The sequence below is a fragment of the Arachis hypogaea genome, chromosome 19 (assembly GCF_003086295.3).
Source record: "Arachis hypogaea cultivar Tifrunner chromosome 19, arahy.Tifrunner.gnm2.J5K5, whole genome shotgun sequence".
Taxonomy (NCBI): domain Eukaryota; kingdom Viridiplantae; phylum Streptophyta; class Magnoliopsida; order Fabales; family Fabaceae; genus Arachis; species Arachis hypogaea.
Genome location: NC_092054.1, coordinates 153,119,867 through 153,143,909, shown reverse-complemented (window position 1 = coordinate 153,143,909; position 24,043 = coordinate 153,119,867). Strand labels below are relative to the sequence as shown.

The window sequence follows — 24,043 nt, the reverse complement described above, 5'->3', positions numbered from 1 at the left end:
TTTATTTGTGTGGAGAGTGACATGATATTTTGGCAGTCAAAGAAATAAAATGTGATTATGTCACATGTACAAATGAGTATAGAAATATACTCATTAAATGAGTCCTAAAATAAAATAAAAAAAAATTGCATAATGTTCTTAATCTTTTAGGTAGTGTTTGGTGGAGAGACAGAGACGGAAAGACTGAGACTGAGAGACAGAGACTAAGAGACAGGCATTGAAATAAATCTCAGTATTCTGTTTGGTACAAAATGGGAGACAGGAATTGAAACAAGAATAAAACTCTAATTTAATTTGCATAAATTTTAACACTGAAATTTTAGAGATAGAGACAAAAATTTTAATATCAATTTCTGAACTAACAAACACGATACTGAATCTCAGTCTCTCGTCTCTGTCTCAGTACCTCAAAACAAACGCTACCTAAGGACTTTATATTCTTTCACCACGATATAATTATCTGTCAAGCATATAACTATAACACTTGGTCATGTAAAGAACCATCTACAGCTATCCTAATATATATACAGAGAAGAGAGAGAAGATTTCGAGTCCTCCTTCTTCTCCACATTCGCAAAATCTTCTGCTATTCTTACTGTGATTGTTGTTATTTTTGTTCCGTTATATGTATACATATATTCTGAATCTTTTTATTTTTGTTTTTTGGTGAGTATATATTCTGATTATTGCGATTGGAAAATGTATGAGTAGAAAAGGGAAATCAGATGGATTTGGATGATCGCATCGTGTAATTATAGAAAGAGAAACAAGAGACTATGGAGCAGCACGCCAAACGGCCTTGTATGAGAGGCAGTACCTCCTCCAAAGAAGAAGAAGAAGAAGAGAAAGTTGTTGAGGATACGGCTGCCTCTGACAAAGAAGAAGAAATGGAGGAAGAGACAAAAGATGATACTGATATCGATGAATATGTACTGGTTGAGCCTAGACGCTTCATGACTGATGAAGAAATTCTTGAACATCGGAGGCAGGTTATTGAAAGCGACGTACGCCTCTGATCTCTCACAAGACATTTAGTGATTTAACTATTTTCCCCTTTTGTTCTCGTGTTCTGTGATATACTGATCTTGTTAGTTAGGGTTTGAATTTTTGCTTTACAGGGATTCGATGTTGAGAGGTTTGAAGGCAGGCTACCTGGTTCAATTAAGCCCTATAAGTTGACCGAAGCAAGATGCCCTCCCTTGATAGGTTTTTCCAAGCAAGCTTTGAAAGTCTACAATGAGAACAACGTAAATTGCTTCTATAATAGTTTTGATTCTAAGTTTAATCTATGTATGGTGATATTGTGTGCTTTAAATATTCTTCTAATTATATTATGCATGTGGATGTTTGCACTCTTATGCAGAAAACAAAATTTGAATTTTATGAGCTTAAGAAAGCAAATTCTCAAGGTGTTGCTGGTGTAATGTTCTACATTACTTTTGAGGCGATATCTGGCGATATAATTGGAACCTTCCGTGCTAGGGTATGGAAAAAGATAATGAACCAAGGTTCGCAGGTTATGTCCTGTGAGAGGCATTTGTGAGTTTGTCAAGTATAAATATTACATGAGCTTTTTTGTTATGGTTTTGTTTGTTTAGACTAGTTAGATTAAACTAGTGAGATATAGCACATAATCCCAATCACCTTTGGATCTTAATTTGTTCCTAATGGTTTTGCCTTTTAAATATTCTGCCCAAAGTAGACATTGACTAATTCTCTATCTATCATCCATATATTGGTGAATGTTCACATCTATTGACAGAACGTGTTTAGTTTGTATGCCATTAAGATTTATAAATTAATTTTTAGTTGATGTTCCTTGATAATCTATGATTATTGACCAATGACAAATTAGAGATGTAATGAATTCAAATATTTCATATTCTTGTTGTCCGTATTGAATTTAAGCACTTGTCATTTGTTCTCAACTTCTGATGTTCTTATGGCACTTATTTGAATTGTAATAAAGAATGTCGAGGTAACAAGCATCTCCTTTAGTTTAATTTAATTTAATTATCCCGATTTGTATTTGTTGTGCTTCTCTTCTGATGTTTTGTTTATTTTGGGTTAGCTAGATATACACACAACCCTTCAATCTTTAGTTTTTATGTCTAATCCTTTGTTATTTTTCCTTCTAATTGTTATTGCAAGATAATTACCAATTTTATGTCGTCTATAATATAATATATATATGATATATGAGCTGTGACACCTATTTGCAGATTCTGTATTTTGATAATATGAAAATGAGGTTTTCTATGTCATTGCATTATTGGTTATTGCTTAATAACAAGGTTTTTATATTTTGATTGTGATTCTGAATAACTATTTATACGGTTGTTAAGTCATTTGCATAATTATATCACTCACATCACCTCTTGTCCTTTTTTAACCATGAAAGTTATTGCTTTTTTGCTTTACCCATTATGCTTAGATTTCATTGTAGCTTCCTGTGAGGTTCATAAGTTCATTTCTTGTCTCCTTAAGATATCTTCTTCTAGTGTTATTTGATGTTCTTGTTTATAAGACTGTTGACAAATGAAAAATTATAAACATAATTATTTTAAATGTCTCATCCTTGTGGTTTGTATTAGATTTTGACTTTAGAGGTGGTTCTTGATATTCTGCATTTCAAAATAACGAAAAGAGGCTGATTAATTAGTGTATTTTAGGGTTTAGATGTGTGCATGTGAGTGAGTATTGGGCTCTTGGGGCGCACACAATTTAATCTAACCTACCCGTTGAAAGGGTGAAATATGAATCTTAATGCAGGAAGTAATAGCAGCGAGTATAAAACACTATCAGAGGATAATATCCTCAATGTAACAGTAGCAAAAATAGAATCAATAAAGTAAAGGAGGAGCACTACTAGAGTGTGGACATTTATTAACACTTTTTATCTAACACGTTTTGAAATGTTGGTTGTACTAATACTAATAAATTTATACTTTTAACAAAATTTGTAAAATAAATGTTAGAAAATATAATTTTTTAAAAGAAGAAAAATAAACATCAGATACAAACCTTACCAAATCACGCCTCTGAAATGGAACTACTTTCAAGTTTCAACGCATCTCCTTTCAAGTGACCACTGCCACACTTTTAGAAAATCCCTCATAAACGACGACGTATCACTCCCTTCTAAACCCATACCTGCTAGCTACCTCGAAATATGTGTGCTTTCTTCTCCTTGCATCGCTTCTGTCTCTTACTTTGTTTTCTGTTCGCTAACACCACCTCGCCACCACCCTTTATAGCCTCGTTTCTTTCCAACTTTGTGAAATTATCCTTATGCCCTTCACTCCCCGCTAACATGGAAAATAACTATACAATTTTGGTCATTAATAAATCAATTGCCAAAGCCCACCATGGGCTATATTCGTCTTGTCCTACTCTACTCGTCATTACATATTCATATGCTAACCTTAATTGATTAACGTTTGACTTCCAGAAAACGAGAGAAGCTACATTAATACTTGCTTAGCTTATATAGTAAAATTAACTTAATTACCATTTTCTTCCCATAGTATATCCTATATTATATTCATTTATTTGATAAGCAAGTAATCCGATCCTATATAGGCTATATCTGTAATTTACTGGCATCAAGATGGGGAAATTGTGTAAGCCAATTTGTGTCATGTTCGCAACATATACCAGATAAGTATAAATAATAATTGTTGATGGCTGAAACCTAGTTAATATATATATATATATATATATATATATATATATATATATATATATATATATATATATATATGAAAAGTGGCAGTGTATATGAAAAGAATGGAAGATGAGTTTATATATATATATGTGTACCGTGGCGATGCTAGCTAGATATCATATATATGGTCTCAAAAAACTAGTTGAGCTATATATAGATAACATACATATTCTTCAGATATATATAGGAAAAATAGACAAAAATACACCTGGATTTTTACATGGTGGACAGATATATATAGGAAAAATAGACAAAAGTACACCCGGATTTTTATACGGTGGACAGATGTACTCCTGAATTTTTTAACGAGTCATTTGCAACATAAATATAAAATTTCGTTGTCAATTCTACTCTTCCGTGACCTGAATAAATTTTCCGGCGGTGGTGGAGGCTAGGTGGCACGGTATTGTATGATGTGGCCAATTTGAGGTGACGGAAAATAGAAATATTCATTATGAAATTTGATGAAATAAATATAAGAAAAAGAAATAATAAAATCAGTGTTCATCCTTTTCCTTCTCTAATCTCTTCAAACCATATGAACCCTAACACAGCAAATGATAACAACAATTTTTTAAACTCCAATCAGAAATTTGCAGGTACAAATGAGAACACCAAAACCAAAAAACTCCTTTGTCCAAAGCAACTAATTTTGAGTTGCAGCCATTGTACTAGTTCTACTTGCTGATTTTTTTTCACTGCTTCCGATCAAGCTTGTTCAGATACTCCCATGCTCCAGTATTGATCCGTTGCAGTCTCAACATTGCAGCATCAAATTCTTGAGTTGTGGTGGCTCGACAATACTCCCACACAGCCCCTTTGAGTTGTTTGTCCTTCCATCTCTTTGTGAAATTATTCCAAATATGCATATCACATAAGCGATGATGAACTTCAGGCATAACTTGTTGCATAGCCAGAATTAGACCCTGTTCAATTAATATGTGTAAATGCATACCTTTTGTTGGTCACTAATGAAGTTTCAACCATGAACCTTGTAGTTGTCCAAGTCATTGTGTAAATGCTCCAAGAACCATTTCCAGTTATCTCTAGTTTCTGAATCCACCACGGCATAAGCAATTGGAAAAATTTGGTTGTTGGCATCTTGATCTATTGGAGTGAGTAGAAGTCCTCCATAGAAGCCCTTTCAGAATGTGACATCAAGGCCAATGAAAGGTATACACCCTGTGTTAGGGTTCATATGTTTCAAAGAAATTAGAGAAGGAAGAAGATGAACATTGATTTCATTATTTTTTTTTCTTGTATTTATTTCAACAAATTTTATAATGAATATTTCTATTTTCTACCGTGTCACCTCAAATTGGTCACATCATACAATATTATGCCATCTGGCCTCCACCACCGCAAAAAATTTACTCAGGTCACGGAGGGGTAGAATTGACAATAAAATTTTATATTCATGTGTACAAATGACTCATTAAAAAGTTCAGGAGTACATCTGTCCACCGTGTAAAAATTTGAGTGTACTTTTGTCTATTTTTCTGTATATATATATACCGTCATGCATGACTATTGAAAAGAGACAAAATAAAAAAAATTAAAAAGTAAATTATTCTGCAATAACAGACTTAAAAACTATCACAATTCAATTGACATCACTAACTAATTATTTAATATTAGTACTCTTTAACACTAAAAGTTATATGTTTTATTACGAATTAACAATTGCGGAATAAAAGGGAGAGAAATTAGAAGAAAAGAGAAAAAACAAAAATTAAATTTCTATTACAATGATTAATTAGTTTATACACGCGTGATAAAAATTCAATTAAGCTAAATAGAGTAAAACTAACTAAGTTTATAATGTTGACTAACTTACTTATTAATACATTAGTTGTTAATTAATTTATTATTCAAAGAACATTATTGAATATAATATCAAGCATTTAGATATAAATATGTTATGTATGCATATGGAATAATATTTGATTTTTGATAGTAGAATTTTGTTGGATCACATAAAAGACGATCCAAAAAATCCGATGTGGTTTTTCCCTCAAGACTTACTAGACAATGTTATTTAAATTATTTTTTTATTAGGTTAATATTGATGATAATTAATTATAATAAAAATACTTAAGATTAATTATAAAATATATTTTTAAAATTTTTTGTTTTATTTATTTAAAATTTTTAAGATATTTTAAAAATTTTAAATAAATAAAAACAAAAAAATTAAAAAATATATTGTGATTAATTTTATGTACTCCTTATATACTCCTATTATAATTAATTATTATTAATTAATATTAAATTAATAAAAAAAAAATCTAAGTAAGCGATAATCTTCTCACCCTAAAAGAACTTGCAAAAAAGAGTGTGATTGATGTGGTGGATAAGTAGAATCCATCAAGACAAGCACATAATTTAAATAGGCAAGTATCAATTTATTGTATTTAAAAGATTTTTTGGATTTTAAATTTTAAAACTTATACTTTAATTTCCTTATGACATTTAATAAATTTAACTTAATTATTCTATTGATGAAAAATTATTAAGCAACTATTAACTTTATATCCATACTTTCTGTTGTAAATGTCTTGTGATAGCTATTAATTAGGAGGATTTTATTCATAAGAATAATTAAATTTCTTTTGTCCAGGGTAAGTATAATTTTGAAACAATTCAACTTGAAAAATAGTTAAAAGAATAACCTGTCATCTGAGAGTTTAAAAGTGGTATGAATATTTTAACTTTAGAGTACTTAATTTTTTTAAATATAAAAAAATATTGTCATATTATCTGTGCTTTGTATTTTTGTAAAGTGAAATTTATTATGGTACAAAGAATTTGAAAATTTTCGATTTAGAATTTGAAGAAGGTCATTTTGTACTTGTAGTTGGAAGTGAAAGACAATTATTTGATAAAAAGTGGAGCATTATTGGATCATAAAAAATTTGTGGGATAAATCATAGGCTGATGAAGGTTATGGTAAAATTGGCCATAAACCTTTTCTGTATAAAACTACTGTAGATGGAGCAAAGGATGTATTTATTTTTGAAATTTTTTATACTTGACAGAGTATTCGAAATGAGAGTAGAATGATTTTAGAATAGCTATTGTAAAATTTCTTTATTATTTTTTTTGTTTTTTTATTCAGCTATCACAAAAGACTATCCAAAAGATTAGATAGACTTTTTTTTTTTTTTTTCTGAAGACTTGTATTTTTTTATTATTTTATATTGATAGTAATTAATTCCTATAAGAGTACATAAGGAGTACCTTATGCTAATCATAAAATATTTTTTTAATTTTCTGTTTTTATTCTTTTGAAATTTTTAAAATGAGAAGGACTAATTTCAAATGAGAATCATTTTAAAAATTTCAAATAAATGAAAACAAAAAACTAAAAAAATATTGTGGTTAAATTTAATTAACATACTCGTTCATTAATATTGATAATTTATTATATGTGTTTAAATAAAAATGAAGCCGGATAATATAAATAAATAAATAAACAAAAGATAATAAATTGAAAAGGAACTAAGAAAAAAAAAAGGTAGAAAACAACAAATAATATTTCACAAACTTCAAACTTCAAACTCTAAAAGATAATAGCGTCCTAAAACTAGAAACATAGTCTTAACATTTTAAGCAAAACTAACAACAAACATAAATATTTCACAACTACTAAAGCAAATAAAGCTAATAAAGTAGAAATTAAAGCTACTACAAATATAAATGCTTAAGATCCGAAATTATATTCATGAATCTAAGAAAACCCTTGTGAGAACCATGTCGGACTCTAATTCCATACACGTCTTGAGTATCTTTAAGCCCTGTAATAGACAAATGCAGATAATTATGACTTATGAGTATAATTAATTAAAGGAAGGAAATAGAATAGAGATACCTCATTGATGCCGAGTTGAACAACAGTGTCTTTCAATATACCAACATTCTTCACATTGAACTGGTTATTAAGCATGGTAATGCTGGATATGGCAGACATGGGGTACATAAGGAAAAGTTTCACCAAATGAATTTAATTAAAAGTTTATTACATTGAAGAAATATGAAGAATTGGTAAAGTCAACTCATCCCCATTCGTTCTTGTTGAATAGTACGGGCTTCTTCAACACAAAGGAATGGAGGCTTCTTGTACCCATTGAAGATGAATCGATTTCTGGCCTTCCAAAGCTGCCATAGAAGGTTAGCTGCTAGCTCCATTCGATCTGATTTGTCACTGAAAGCTTCCATTTTTTCTGTAACTTCTTTCCAACATCGCCAAGGGTGTTCATCTGGGTTTGGGATGGGGAAATCCACTAGGTGCCAAGCTTCCAACGAATCAGTGCAGAACCACAGACAATGGTGGACTGACTCTTCCGCCGAACCACACCTAGGACAGGTCGAGTTCACTGTTTCAATTCTGGCACTAATTTTGAGCTTTACTGGTAAGGCATTATGTAGTAATTTCCAAAGAAAGCTTCTAATTTTTGGTTGGCTTTTCAAATTCCAGATGCTAGACCAAAGGGGTTTCGAGTGGCATTGTTCCGGAAGAAACTCAAGCGGCGGATGATTGAATTGGAAAGCAATGCTGTACCCAGACGCAACCGTGTATGCACCAGTTCGGTTCATCATCCAGGTAACCTTATCTTCTCTTTCCTGGATATTTGTTTGTAAAATAGCTGTTGCTACTGCTGGGCTGAATGTCTCTGTTATTTTTTGTTGATTCCACTGGCCATTTGATTGAATTAGTTCAGACATCCATTTTGGAGCATGATCTGAGGTTGGGTAGGATTAGGAGTAATAGCCACAAAGTTCATGACCCAAGAATCTTCCTTAATTCTGATTGATTTGCCATTTTCAACTCTCCAGAGAATTCCTTTTTCCAACACCTTTCTGCTTTCTATGATGCTATGCCATCCCCAATATGGGTTTGTTCCCGTCTCAGCACTCAAAAATGTGGAAAATCTAAAGTATTTGCTTTTTAGGACCTTGTAGATTAACGAATGAGGTCTTGTTAAAAGCCTCCATTCTTGCTTTGCAAGCATTGCAAGGTTAAAAGCTTTCATGTCTTTAAAATTGAGTCTTCCTTGTGATTTCGGTCTACACGTTATCTTCCACCCCACCCAATGCATCCTCCGTTCATTACCTTTTTGTCCCCACCAAAACTGCATAATAGCTTTTTGAATCTCTTCTAGTAGAGTGTCTGGTAGCTTGAAACAGCTTAACGTGTAAATCGGAATCGCCGTTGCGACAGCTTTAATTAGGATTTCCCTACCAGAAGAAGACAAGAGAGACCTTTTCCATAGCTGGAGTTTTTGGTTTACCTTGTCTTTGATATAGTTAAAAGTAGCTCTTTTTAACCTCTGAATCACCACTGGGAGTCCGAGATACTTGTTCTGGTTTCCCACATGAGGCACTCGAAGAATATTAGCTAGGTGATCTCGAGTAGGTCCCGGGGTATTTTGACTAAAGAACACAGATGATTTATTCAGGTTCACCACTTGACCGCTCACTTCCTCATATGTCTTCAGTATTTTGATAAGACTATGACAATCTTTCTCAGAGGCTTGGCAGAAAAGGATAGAATCCTCTGCAAAAAATAGATGACTGAGTTTTGGACAGCTGTGATTTAGTCTCAATCCAGAAAATTCGTGTCTCTGTTCTCCTCTGTGAAGCAGATAGGATAGTCCCTGTTGAGTTAAGAAATTAACTTAATTAATTAGTGATGATAAACATTATTTTTGGCAAAATAAATAATTAGATTTGTTTAATTAATAAGTATATATTGCTAATTATTTATTATATGTTGCAGGCCAAAATCTGATTTACAGTCCAACTTGAATGGAAAATAAAACAAGGCAAATGGGCTGAATGGTAAGTGTGAATAAAGACAAGCCCAAGTCATTCATTTCAAACAAAATTCATCAAAGAAGCATAGCAAAGCACCAACGGGCTGAAGTAGAGAAGAACCCGATCCAAGCCTGAAATTGTTTTTCAATTTCCCACCATATTGCTCCAACCAAAGCAACGTTTCTCTCCTCTCTAACCAAGTCACATCAAGACTTCAGAAAAGTAAGAAAGAGAATAAGAAGAAAAGCTTCCTCCATAAGCCAGTAACCAAAGAAGCAAGAAAGAGAAAATCTAAGCTTGAAGCACAGAAGCTAAAACAGAAAATCTAATCCAAATCAAACTTAGGTTAAAGGTAATCCATCTCATCTTGCATGCATCAGATATTCATCCCTTCTTCCCAACTCTCTGCACAATCCGAAAATGGCATTCAAGGGAAAGTTGATCTCTGTTCTTCACTGCTACAAATCCACGGTCACAAGAGATTCTTGGGGACCAAGTTGCATTTTTATGGCTAAGATCAAGTTGACCATTGGAAAACAATTTCGGTTACTCCTTCATGGCTTTCGGTCAAGTTGGAAAAGTCAGAAGCAAAGGTTCTACTTTGATGTTTGAGAAGAAAAAGTGAGCTTGTGGGTTGGTAAAGCTCAAGGCTCAAGGTGTTGACCTTGGAAGAAGAACCAAGCCACATGCAAGGAGATAAAAGAAGCTTGCTGTTCATTCAGAAAGTAAGGAGAGAAAACCAGTGAATAGCGGTTATTGTTCTGAGAGAGCTCTTTGAAGAAGTTCAACTAACTGGACAGTGTAACCTAATCAAAGGTGCATTCCGCCAATATGAAGAACTGAATCAGAGGCTTGCTAATCTGGTTTTTCGCATAGCACAGAGGCTGTTGATGAAGTCAATCTCCTTCATGTTTTACTGATTGTAATGTACTTTTTTAAGTTTATCTTTCTGTAATTTCTTGTGAGAAAAGGCATTGTGAGAAAGCTCAAGTAAAAGCCATGAGTGGAAAAAGGCTGAGTGATACACTTGAGAGAAAAGCCTAGAGTTATTTTCAGATTTCTTTAGGTGTGTTTATGTCTTGTATCTTGTACCTGTGAGGTATCCCTTTCTTAGTTGGGTTAGCACTAAGAGTGAATAGTTAGGTATTAGCATAGCCAATGTCAAGTTAGGTTAGAACTTGAGTGTGAAAGGATTGAGTCAATCATGTGTTATTGGTGTATGTAATACCGTTAACTATAGTGAAATTCTTCCATTGTTGTGGAGGAGACTGGATGTAGGTTGCATAGCACAAGGCAACCGAACCAGGATACATGCTGGTGTTAGCTTTTCTCTTCTTTGCTGTGTTCTGTTTTCTGATTTTCATGAGACAAAAATAAATTGTCTCATAAATTTCCGCTGCTAAGTTATAACAGGATCAGAATTGCAAATCTGTTTTAAAAGGGTAACAACAGCAACTAAAAGGAAGACATAGATTCAACCCCCTTCTCTAAGCCTACCACAACCTTCAGTCCCTCTGCACAAAAAAGGAATAGATATAGGGAGAGGGAGTCGTCTTGTCTTAATTCCCTACATGGATGATTATTCCTTTTGATTCAGCTTACTTATACATAATTAATAATAAGTGAATGTTCAATTCATTAGGTGTGTCAATAATTATCCTAATGTTAAAATTTAAAGATTAATTTAAGAATAAAATATTTTTTTATTTTATTAGACTAATTTTAAAATTTATTATTCACAAAAATTATTATCCCTCTAATAAAATCGGTAAAGCAAACCTAAACATAAATACATACATATCCATATCCTTGAAACATTAATGCACGCACAAAATAGAGATTAGAAACTGCGAGGAGGCTCGTAGATGAAACTACTATACACTACTTGAATATATATCTATATATTCTAGAGGAACACGCTTGTCAACGCCATCCTTGACTGCAGAGAGGCCTTCAGTAGCCTTAAGCCCTGTTTAACAAAAATACTTTGGTTTAAAAAGAATAAACAACAATAACCATATGAAAGAATCTTCATATGATTAAGCTAATGCAAAAACATTAGACACAGTACAACGATGATAAAATGAGTATGAAAAATTTATTGAATGATTATTAATTGATGAATAAAGAATGAATGAGAATTTCATTATTTTACAATGTAGATCCCTTTTATATAATACACTTAATTGCATTAATTAAAAGAGAGAATTAACCTATTCTAACAAATTTTGTTTTCAACAGAATAACAAAATTTTTATTTATTAGCTAACTTCCTTTTCACTATTTATTTCTTTGACTCTATTATTCCCCAAAAATTTAATAGGATTTTAGGGATTTGGATTCTCTAAAATTTGAATTTCACTTTAGAGAGTAAAGTGTGATCTCTCACCATTTATTTTATAGGTGGGATTAAGAATAAATATGAGAGAAAAACATTCAAAGGTAGAAGATCACACTTTATCCTCTAAAGTACAAATTTAAAATTTAGAGGATCCAAATTCAAAAATTTAAAAGTCACTTTAAGTTTGAACTTGCATCTATTAAAGAGATTAATGGAAAGAACTTTGGTAAAAATATCTGCTATTTTATCAACTGAACCAATATGAACAACATTTAAAAGTCTTTGATTTATTCTTTTTCGAACGAAATGCAGATTCAGCTCAAAGTGTTTTGTCCTGCTGTGAAGAATTGAATTGGCTGCTAATAAAACAGCACTCATGTTATCACAATATTAGTTGGGAATCCGCCTCAGGCAAGCCTTTATACCCATTCAATAAATCAGTGCTAGAATGAAATATCAGTCCCTGATCCATTGTGCCAGTCAAGTACCTCAATATTCGTTTAACACATTTTCAATGAGATGTTAGAGGCTGTTGCATATATTGGCATACTTTAATTTATTAATAGAAAATAAAATCTCTGGGCGAGTTAAAGTGACATATTGGAGGGAACCAACTATAGATCTATATAGGGTGGGATTGTCGAAGAAATCATTCCTATGTTTAGATAGTTTAACACTAGTAATCATTGGAGTAGAGACTCCTTTAGAATCAATCATGCCAACCATTTTAAGGTCACTAATATATTGAGTTAAGTATCCTGGACGGCAATTGAATCATTTCCAGTTATCAAAATGTCATCTACATACACCAAAATATATAAACATAGTAACAGCAACATTATGTTTAACAAATAAAGAATGATCTAACCTTGTTTTCTTGAAACCAAAAGTAGCTAGAGTAGAGGACAATTTATCAAACTTGTCTTAATCCATATAAGGATTTGTGCAATTGGCAAACCTAATCATTATTACCTTATTGAAAATCTGGGGCTGCTTCATAAACATCAATTCATTAAGATCACCATTCAAGAACGCATTATTAAAGTCGAATTGGCGAATTTGCCAATCAAATTTCAAAGCAATAGTTAAAACAATTCTAATTGTGGAGGGTTTGATCACAGGTGCAAAAACCTTGTCAATAATTATAACAATTCTCAACTCTTCTTGCCTAACACTATGCCAATGGGGTGATTGTAAGTCTTGGTTAATATTTGTAGGAATATTTTGAGTTAAATCAATGGTAGGTACAGCATTGGCAGCAAGAACACGTGATTTAGAGATGCCAGCTTTGGCTCTTGATTGCATACAGGAGTGGGTGGAGCAATGTCAAATTGAATTTCAAGACCAGATATAGGTATATTAACCGGATGCAAAGTAGAAGGAGGCTGAGATGTATTAACAGTGTTTAGAGGAATACGACTTTTGAGTGAAGTGTGTGTGTAAAGAACAGATTCAATATCAATTGAAGGAGATATATTAGTGGTGATGGGAGTAAAAGGATAAGTAGAGGCTTGTGTAGAGGGTGTAGTTGATGGGGTTTGAGGTAATTTAACATTGCAGGGTAGAGTAGTATTGAGAAAAAGAAATGTAAGATTGGTGTGAGGGAATTGTGGGGAAGGGGTGTTAGGAGGAGCATTAGCAAAAAGAGTGGAATAAGGGAATTTGGTCTCATCAAATTTAACATGACGAGTAACGATGATTTTTTCTGATTTAGTGATAGCCTTTGTGATTGGATGCATATACCCAAGAAATACTGATAATTCTGATTTAAAATCAAACTTGTTTTGAGAATAAGGCTTGAGACATGGGTAGCAAGCACAACCAAATACTCTTAGAAAGGAGTAATCTGGTTTGTGGTGATGCAGTCTTTCATATAGAGAGATGTTTTCAGTAGTAATAGAGGGCAAACGATTAATGATGAAGGTGGCTGAGAGGAAGGTATCATTCCAATGAACTAAGGGAAGAGAAGCCTTAGCTAACATAGCAAGACCAGTTTCAGTAACATGGCGATGCTTTCTTTCAACACAACTGTTTTGTTGATGCGTGTATGGACATGAAAATCTATGAGTAATTTCATGCTCAGTAAGATATTGGGTGAAGGGCTTTGAAAGAAACTCCCTTCCATGATCAGTTTGGAAGGTTTTGATCTTGAAACCTGTATGCTTTTTAATCATTGCTTTAAACTGTAAGAAGGCACTAAAGGTTTGAAATTTAGAGTGTAAAAGATAAATGCATGTATAACGGGTATAGCCATCTACAAAAGAGACATAGTTAAATCCATTATATGATGTAATAGGGGCTGGTCCCCATAAATCAGAATACACCATGTCAAGAGGAGCATGAAAGTTAAATGAATCAAGATTAAAAGGCAAATGGTGCATCTTAGCCATGCAACAGAATTCACAAACACTTTTTTTATTGATAGTAGATGGTAAATTGACATTACATATTTTCAATACAGAATGAATAATTTTGGGTGCACAATGTCCAAGTCTATTGTGCCATAAAGTGTAAGAATCAAGAGAGGCAGTAAAAACTTTAGGTTGTACATGAAGGAAATTTAAAACAAATTGATCTTTGTGTCTAGGTAATCTTGAGACAGCAACTCTATTAAACTCATGTATGCCTTTTTTAGGAGTTCCTTGAAAAAGAATCTCTTTGGTAGCCTGGATTTTGACAAAGCAAATGTTAGCATGGAATTCAAAGAAACAGTTATTGTCAGCACAAAACTTTTGAACACTTACTAAATTTTGAGCAATGTCATGAGAATGTAAAAGCTGATGGAGAAGAATTTTTTGTTGAGTATCAAGATTCACCAAATAAGAGTAACCAGAATGTGCTATAGAAGTACCTATACCATTACCTAGCATGATCTATTCAGCCCGTTATATTCAGAGGCAGCAATGAAGTTGCTTGGATCATATGTAACATGGTGACTTGCATCTGTCAGGGAGCCACGAAGGATCTGAAATCAATCATGGAGTGGCAAGGTAAGCTCTAGGTGTGTCAGGGAGCCAAATTGCCATTGTGTTGTGATTGAAGCATGTTAGTGGAAGGTTGCTGGAAATTTTGATCGAATATATGAAAGCAATTAAAAACAATATGGCCTGTCCTTCCACAGAGTTGGCAAACTGGTCTTGAATCCATATTATTAAATCTTCCACCTTTATAGAACCTTCCCCCTCTACCTCTTCTTCCATTAGAATTTGTTCTTGGTGATGCACGACCAAATTGTGATGGAGCTTGAGTGAAATTTGCTTAACATGATCCAAAATCTGGTTTTCTAAATCTTTCAAACATGTCCTCATGAGCCAGTAAGAGTGCTTCTGCCTCAATTAGTGTAATAGTGTCTGATTTGGTCATGACAGAAGAGATGTAAATAGCATATTCTTCAGAAAGTCCATCAGTTCTGGCAGTGATGTGGTCTTCTAAAGACAAAGTGTAACCTATTGCAGCTAAAGAATCTACAACCTTTCTGATTTTGTTCAAGTTCTCAGCAGCAGATGTACCTTTCTTCTTGATGGATTTGAGTTGTACCTTCAATTGTTGAACTTTGATCTTGGAGATTTTAGAGAAACAATCTTGAACTAAACTTAGTGTGCAAAACCACAATCTAGCATACGGTTCTTGAAGCTTGAATCAGTTAAAGAAAGTAACAAGTCATAAGGTAGCCATCTTTAATCTTCCATTGCTTGTATGTTTCAGATTCTGTCCCCGACGCTTTGGCTGCATCATCTTCAAACTGTTGTGGAATTTTTTCTGGAATTAAATGATCTGCAAGCTAATTTGCATTTATGACATGTAGAGCTAATGATAAAACTGGAATAATCAAAGTCATGGATCGTAATACTTAGCTCATGATACCATGAAAGAATCTTGATATGATTGAGCTAATGCAAAAGCATTATGCAGACACAGTACAACGATGATGAAATGAGTATGAAAAATTTAGTGAATGATTATCAATTAATGAATAGAGAATGAATGAGAATCTCATTACTTTACAATGCAGATACCTTTTATATAGTACACTTAGTTGCATGAATTAAAAGAAAGAACTAACCTACTTCATGCTCTCTTTTGTGGATGTGGATGTTGCCATGATCCAACAACAGTTTTTTTCTGTTTTTCTGTGATGAGATGGAGGGTAAATGAGAGTTAGATTATGCATTGATTTGTAAGGGAAAGGATATTATAATTAAAATTTGTAAGGCACTGTAATTAGAGAATCTTGATGTGAGTTATCAATCTCCACCATTAAGAACTCTTACAATAGAGTTTTGATCTTCTTTATATTTGTTTTGTGCACCAAATTTATTTATCACTTTCTTTTGATTACAAAAAATTTATATTAAACGTATATTTTTTTTGTTTTTGAGTTGAAAATATATATTATTTAATTTAATATTATAAAAAATTTGAGTGTATTTAAAATTTATTACTTTGAATGTTTGATTTTATTTTTTATTTCATTAAAAAAATTTAGTTTAGCTAGAATTATCACTAAATTTATACCTCTTGCTATCAATGGAGGACTTTTGTTACTCCGCTACTTTTGCACAATTATTTCTAACTTGTTTCTCAACAAGATTAGTCATCAAGACATCAACTACCACAAACGTTAGATTAATTAATATCTCTCTCCTTTTGGATCAAATTTCAAATGGTTGAAAAATACTTGATTCATTGAAAGATGTTCAAAAATTAAAATAAATATTCACTCGACGGAAGATGATGACATTTAAATCTTGGAAAAGTATCGGGTACCAACATATATTATCTGCTAATTTATTATCAACAATAATTAATTATTATATTTTAAACACATATATAAAGAGACACATTCAGAAAATATATTTATAAAGACACTTTTATTAAACACAGCTATAAAAAAGACATTTTTATTAAACACATCCACAAAAACACTTCTATTAAATACAGTTATAAATAAGAATTGACAAAAATTGATAGAAATACTGTTGGTAACATATGGGATAAAATTAGTAAGAATATGCTACTTTGTTGGATGTTATGTGAACTCAGTCCATTAGTAAGATTTATTGGATTTATTACTTTGGCCCAATACACAAAACAACTTTGCTAAGTAGTGATAATAAAGATGTTTGCCTCAAATGAAGCCATACCAAGTTCAAATCACAGTGTAATTGCTAGGATAGTGTGTGCGAGATGTGTATGTATGACCGAAAAAAAAAATCATGGGTTATGCTTTCATATTTTCAGAGTTTTGGGGTTAATACAATAATTATTCAAAATAAATGACGTAAAATAAATATGATTATAAAGTATTAAGGGGAACTACAAAAGATCTCATCAACCATTCAAAATTCATCAAATTAAACGTAAAGCTGCATAAATAATAAAAGGCAAACACATACATCCTAAAACAAAGAAACGCAGTCTTAACATCAATTTTAAGCAAAGGCAACAAAAATCAAAGGAAACAAAATATAATTTAAATGCTTAAGATCCGAAATGCATCAAGCTAAGAAAACGGTTGTGAGGGCCATCTGGGACTCTATGGATGCCTTGAGTAGCTTTAAGCCCTGTAACACATTAATACAGAAAGAAAAAGAATAGATACATAGCAGTATATATATATAATTTAAAGTTGGAATAGGTTGAAATGAGATGAGTGTAAGAGAGATACCTCTTCCATGCCAAGTTGAACAACGGTTTCTTTCAAGACACCAACATCCTTGACATTGAACTGATTAAGCATGGTGAGGCCAGATATGGTTGACATGGGCTGAATGAGAAGATCATCCATGATCATGTAAGTTATTACTTCTTTCACAAACCCATTATTGCTGTCATTAGATGCCGCCGTGGCCGGGGCTTCACCCTTGATATAGTTGACTTGCGTAGACATACGACCAGTACGGCACGCGGCACAACTAGAATTGTACGCACTTGTTACACTGCTGCTACCGCAACCGTGACCGAAACTGTTGGAGCACGTGTAGAGCTTTGGAGTTATCTTGGAGTCGCTTATAGCAGCTGATGAAGGGAGGAGGCCGGAGATAGCAGGTGAAGAGGTAAGAATGGTTGGATTAAGGATAAGATCCTTAGATAGGTTTGGTTGCCAGTAAACATGGTTGAGGTTTTCAACGCTCGAATAAAGATTTCCCAAGCAACCAACCACGACTTCCTTGTTTAAAAGCTTGATGACGGTAGCAAGGGGCAACTGAAGCAAGGTGAAGAGGAAGTCCACCACATCTTTAGAGGCTTCTGCAAATAGCACTTTCTTATTCTTTGAGTCTATCAGAAGCTTCAAACTCATATTACTAGTATTAGTGGTGGAATTAGTCGTCATTCTGAGGGTGAATGTGAATGATAAAGGAAACCAGGGTTTATATACGGGAGATACTAAGGTAAAAGGTCAAAAACGTCTTTTTATTTTTTAAATATTTTTTAATAATTAAAATTTAAAATATATTATAATCAATTAAACTGTATTATTTTTATTAAAATTAAATCAATTTAACTAAAAAATTAATAAATTAAATTTTAAATCAATCTAAATTAATATTCTTTTATAAAAAATAATTATAATATTTTTATTATAAAAAATAATTAAAGTATTTATATATATATATATATATATATTAATTTTAAAAATTTTAAATTCTGAATTTAAAATTTTTAAAATTAATATATATAATAAATATATTTTAATTATTTTTTATAATAAAAATATTATAGTTATTTTTTATAAAAAATAATATTAATTTAAAATTTAATTTATTATTTGATCTAATTTTAATAAAAAATATATTTTAATTAATTATATATATTAAATTTTAATTATTAAAAAATATCTTTAAAAATAAATATTTTAAACTTATTTGTAGGAGTGACTCTTGTATATGCACGAAGAGATCTTCCTGGTTGACGAGATGGAATGGTGAAAAGTGGTCACTTTCATTCTTTATGTGAGGCTCGAAGAAATAGTTAGATAAATGTTAGTAAAGATGAGAACCACGATTAATTTCCTTTTTCTTTTATAATAATTAAAAAATTTTAAATAAAATAAATGAATTTAGTTGAAAATACAAAAGAGTAAAATTTTTCATTTATACCGAAAACAACCCAAAAATTTTATAGGATAAAACACATTATTAAACAAAATACCAACTAATATTATATGAAACTTCTAATATTTGGTTAAATTGAATTATATATTATAAATTGAATTATACATTATATATTATACCAAAAACAACCAAAAAAATCTATACGATATATGTATATCTTCGTGCGTATACCTATATATATCTATATAAATTAAATTGATTAAATTTAAATTATATATTATAGTAATACTAAACCAAATCAATATGATTTAAATTAGTAAAAAATAATGTAAATTAAAATTATTTATTTTAATTTATTAAAAAATAAAATTTAAAATACAAAAAATATATATTAAATCGAATTAAATTAATTTAATTTATTATATATATTATATTAATAATAAATTAATTTAATTCAATTTATTATACATCTGCATTTTGATTCAATTTGATTTATATATATATATATATATATATGCTCTGAGAGTTGGGATATGCATTCATTTGTAAGTGATGTTGAATAGAAGAGAAGGCTTGCAGTTATCCAAAGGTTATTGTATTGATGAGAGAATTGTCTTATCAAGATTCGAAGTACAAGATACTAGAGAATAGGATAATCATTTCCTGTCATATGGTTTCTCTGCTCTAGTTTCGAAATTTCATTTCCAACCAACTTAGTTTATTTTTTATTTTTTTGTTGTTTAAATTAAACAGGCTAATTTTTTTTATATGACACTAAATTTGGTATAATGCTAAGTTATGGAACTACGAAGAATTTTACACTAGTGTGACGGCGTTCAGGTGCAGGAGAGAAATTGGACGATTTGATTTATTGCAGTTGAAAGGGGATACAAATCGGACCGTTCGATTTATGGTTCATGGAGGACAGTGCATGAAAATCAGACCCATCGATTTCATGCTTAACGTTTAAATTTTTTTTTTTTGCCCAAGAAAATCGGATCCAGCGATTTCTTTGTTGGATTGAAAAAAATCTTGCAGGCCATGAAATCGGACCCAGCGATTTCTGGGTTGCCTTTTTTTTGCGATGGCCGTTCACTAATCGGACGGTCCGATTTTATTGTTTAAAAAAATTCGAACGACCATGAAAGCGGTCGAACGGTCCGATTTGAGTTTAATATATGTATAAACCCAACGCTGAGTAGCCAACTTCATCTTCTTCTTCTTCCGAGCTCCAAATCTCCGAAGCTCTCCTCTCTCTTTCTCTTCATCTCCATTATCATGGATGATAGAGTGAGATTAAAAGTGTATTATCATGGCCAAATATTGTTACAAACATCTGAAGGAGTGAAATTTGTGTGTGAAAATTCATTAGATATTATAATTCCTTTCACACTGTCAATAAAGAATTGAAAGGTGTAATTTGTGAGAAGATGGATTCTCAAATATCCAGGAGAGTATTGTGTATTTTGTACAGATATCCTATATCTGTCTTTGGTGGTTTGTGCAATTTCAAACTAAATACGTGACCGATGAAGCGAGCATGTAAGAAATGTTTTCAGTGTATCTTAAAAGTCGGTCGCGAATATCGTTCATCGAACTATATATCAAGTTCGAGCAATCTGCAGCGGATCGAGATATTGAATTGGAAGATTACAACAGAGATAGTGAGGAAGAGTTTGAAAGAAACTACGAGGTCGTTAATCCGGATGTAGACAAAGATTAAGCTGACGATGCTATGGTGGCAGATGTGGCGGATGTGGCAAATGCACTAGCAAACCAGCAGCCGTTTGTGGAGCTGAGTTTCATGCGGTCGTTGGATTTGGAGGCCATGCATGTACCGGAGTTTCCTCAATATGTAAATACAGGTACGCCATCATTTTAAATTAAGATTTGTTAAACTATAATTTGTGCATAGGTTTTGAGTTTAGGAACAAATATTTAAGACAACGGTAAATAGGCAAAATATAAAATATAATTAGTAATTGTTTAATATTTAATTATTAAGTAAACATGTATGCTGAGAAATTTAGTATTTTCCGTCACTGTTATTAAAATCGGACCGGAACGGTCGGTGCAAACCGGTCAAATCCAGAGTGAACCGGTTAAAACCGGTCAATCTCGGTAAAATTAACAAAATACTTATTATTCCTATTTCATATTATTTTAGAATAGCTAGATATTTTTAAAATGTTAGTGAAAATGTTTACTATGTTTTATTTTTTATTTACAAAGGACCAGATTAATCGGTTCAACTGATGATCCACCGGTTGAACCAGTGACCCATGACCCAGTGACCTGACCGGTTTGATCACCGGTTCGGTTTTGACAACTGTGTTTTCTATTGTTCTGTGATTATTAGTTTATTAGATTATTAGTTCTGACAACTATAAAATTTGTGATGTGATTGCAGCAGAGCTTCCCGTTATGCCAGATGGTGAATTTACCGTGAGAATGGAATTCAGTTCTAGGGAGGCAGTAATTAAGGCAATGAAAGATTATACTATCCGCAGAGGTGTAGATTATCGGGTGCATGAGTCAGAACCGACGACATTCTATGCTAAATGCACCCAGTACAGCGCAGGATGTGATTGGCTGATCAGGTTGAGCAAAATGTCCAGAAAGTATTGTTGGGAGATAAGGAGGTACAATGGTAGTCACACCTGTACTAGGGCCACCATTTCTCAAGATCATTCGAAGCTGGATTCCAACACAATTGCAGAAGCAATAAAGCTATTGGTAGAAGTTGACCCGTCTATAAAGGTGAAATCAGTGATTGCGAAAGTACAGTCAAAGTTTAACCAAGGTTTTGAAAATCGGACCGGTCATCAAACCGCTTTAATCACTGGTTCACTGGTTTAGTGGTTCAACCGGTTTAACCGGTAGTCTAACCGGAAAAACCGTTTTAAAATAAAATAATAAATAAATTATAAAGGACCAAAAGTTGAGATACTCCAAGAACTCCTGTTAGATGCAACTGCATTCAACATTATCACATATTCTCACACACACAAATTCAAAGCCTTACATCAAAGAACAATCACAGCAAGTGATTTGGAAAGAAAATGTAAACACCGAACAATCACAAGCATACACAACATGTGAATATTATTATAGCAAACATAATACAAAATAGCTCTTCTAATGCGTCTCCTAAAATATCCCAAATAAAAAAAGCTACATGATCTGATCCACTTGATTCAGAAAGTTACATCTATTGGAAAAATTAAGAATCAACTAAAAGAAAAAGAAGAGGAATGTCTGGTTAATTCGATTCAATTTGCTGAGAGAGTTGGGATTTTGATTCAGAAATCATGCCGATGGTGGATTCATTTCCAGAGGACATGATACTTCCTCCCAATATAAGCTCACTGCGCATAAGCACATTGAAGTGTCTCAAGAAGCTAAACTACAGAGGTTCCAATATCTGAATGCTCTTCATATACTTGAAATTCATTGCTGTGACATCCTTTATTTCTTGCCTGATGAAGAACTTCCTTCCACCCTTAATCAACTTTATGTCCAAGAATGCCCTTTGCTGACTCCAAGACTTAAACCAAATAGTGGGAAGGAGTGGCACAAGGTGGCTCGAATTCCACACATACAAATTAATGACCAAATACTCTATTTAGGGAACTAGTGCCAAAGCTAGGCACTCAGGTTAGAGGACTATAAACACTATGCACATGCAACATGTTATGCATTCTGATGAGGACAAAAGGGATGAATCCATGTTGTGCCGGTTTCATTGTGTCCTGATTTGTACTACCCTTTGATTTTCAATTTTAGCATTCAGCAAAAAACATTACAAAACAGCAACAAGTAATCCCTAATCCCTAAACAAAAATTTCAATAATGATTTGATTTTCATTTTTAGCAGCAGCAAGAAAATTTTAACAAATATTTCAGCAATTAAAGAAAGAGCAACAGCACAAAATCAGCAAAAATTAGCAATTTCACAATTTCACATTAAAAATCAGCAAACAAAGGCCTTGGGGAGAGAAGACAGAGACACGAACAAGAATAAAAAAAGTGAAAGCAATAACAGTAACCATCGACGGAGTCACGGACGGCGACCGGGGAGACGACGGTGAGTGGCGAGCTGCTCCAAGCCAACAAAACAGAGAAGCCATGGAGGACGGATGGAGGACAGGGGGAAGGAGGAGGCCGAGCTACAAGAGAGGGCCTGGCCACAGACAGCGCCAACAACATGGACGGCGGCAGCACTGCGGCAGAACAGTTGCAGGGAGGACCTAGGGTTTTGGTTTGGTGATTTAACTTTGCTTCAAAGTTCAGAGGGATTCACAAATTGGGGGGTGTGGTGGGGAAGGGGGGAGTGAGTAAAGCTGTAAAGGTAACGCTTTTTCTTTCTTTTTTTTTTTTTGCAAATAATCAAAACGATACCGTTTACAGAGAACCGGCCGGTTACCGGTTCGGTCCAACCGGCCGGTTTTCGACCGGTTTGACGGTTTTGAAACGGTTTTCAAATGGGCGGTTATTAGAGGTGGACCGGACCGTTTTCATTGCCGGTTCCCGGTTTTCAGAACATTGAGTTTAACTACACCATAAGTTATCGCAAAGCATGGTTGGCAAAAGAGAAGGCAGTAGAGTCAATTTTCGGAGGTTGGGAAGCTTCGAACCTGTCAGAACTTCGCCATGTGCTTCACCTATATCCCGCTCTTGATGAGGAACGCCTTGAGTCAAGCCAAATTGCCTCCTCAGTCTATTAGATGCATGCCACTCAATGCATTCAAAAGATATAAGCGGAACTGTGGCACTCCAAATAGCCGAATGCTGATGGATGTCAGGAGGAATCACGTATGGATCGATCCGGCCAATTGCATAAGCCTCCCAAACAAACTGCACACATTATGCAAGTAAACGACGATTACACACTGAATAATAATACGGCTAAACGAAAACAACTACTTATTTATTACAACAAACATGTCCTTCTTGCAGACCATCCAATTCTCTCCTAAAGTGAGCAAGGGTATGAAATCTGTAAGGCCGATTCTCACGCTCCCAGTTACGCCAGCTGACATCATTCAATTCGTTAATTTACATTTATCAATGCAATTTAAAATACACTATTTCAAAGCATTT

The 24,043-nt window shown here is 33.0% G+C and overlaps 2 protein-coding genes and 1 long non-coding RNA gene across 3 annotated transcripts; 1 reads left to right on the top strand and 2 right to left on the bottom strand.

The window, feature by feature from the left end:
• The first annotated feature begins 462 nt into the window (after positions 1–462).
• Positions 463–1,879, top strand: LOC112779776 (UPF0725 protein At1g23960). The gene is made up of 3 exons (XM_025824116.3): positions 463–1,004; positions 1,119–1,247; positions 1,364–1,879. Exons 1-3 carry the CDS (start codon positions 777–779, stop codon positions 1,541–1,543), a joined length of 537 nt encoding a protein of 178 aa, XP_025679901.1. The 5' UTR covers positions 463–776; the 3' UTR covers positions 1,544–1,879.
• Positions 1,880–14,225: 12,346 nt separating this feature from the next.
• LOC140182063 (uncharacterized) lies at positions 14,226–16,593 on the bottom strand. Its single transcript, XR_011877917.1, has 2 exons — positions 15,949–16,593; positions 14,226–15,627 (listed from the first exon to the last, which is right to left on the bottom strand). It is a non-coding gene; the product is annotated as an uncharacterized lncRNA (long non-coding RNA).
• A 618-nt stretch (positions 16,594–17,211) lies between these two features.
• LOC112775060 (uncharacterized) lies at positions 17,212–18,217 on the bottom strand. Its single transcript, XM_025818532.2, has 2 exons — positions 17,554–18,217; positions 17,212–17,449 (listed from the first exon to the last, which is right to left on the bottom strand). The coding sequence occupies exons 1-2, from the start codon at positions 18,184–18,186 to the stop codon at positions 17,384–17,386; spliced, it is 699 nt and encodes a 232-aa protein (XP_025674317.2). The 5' UTR covers positions 18,187–18,217; the 3' UTR covers positions 17,212–17,383.
• Positions 18,218–24,043: the final 5,826 nt, after the last annotated feature.

Bases quoted from the DNA above. Each gene is read 5' to 3' on its own strand.
- LOC112779776 (XM_025824116.3), top strand. From the start codon at position 777: ATGGAGCAGCACGCCAAACGGCCTTGTATGAGAGGCAGTACCTCCTCC. The intron at 1,005-1,118 runs GTACGCCTCTGA...TTTGCTTTACAG, and splicing joins GGCAGGTTATTGAAAGCGAC to GGATTCGATGTTGAGAGGTT. The intron at 1,248-1,363 runs GTAAATTGCTTC...ACTCTTATGCAG, and splicing joins AAGTCTACAATGAGAACAAC to AAAACAAAATTTGAATTTTA.
- LOC112775060 (XM_025818532.2), bottom strand. From the start codon at position 18,186: ATGAGTTTGAAGCTTCTGATAGACTCAAAGAATAAGAAAGTGCTATTT. The intron at 17,450-17,553 runs GTATCTCTCTTA...AATGTGTTACAG, and splicing joins TTCAACTTGGCATGGAAGAG to GGCTTAAAGCTACTCAAGGC.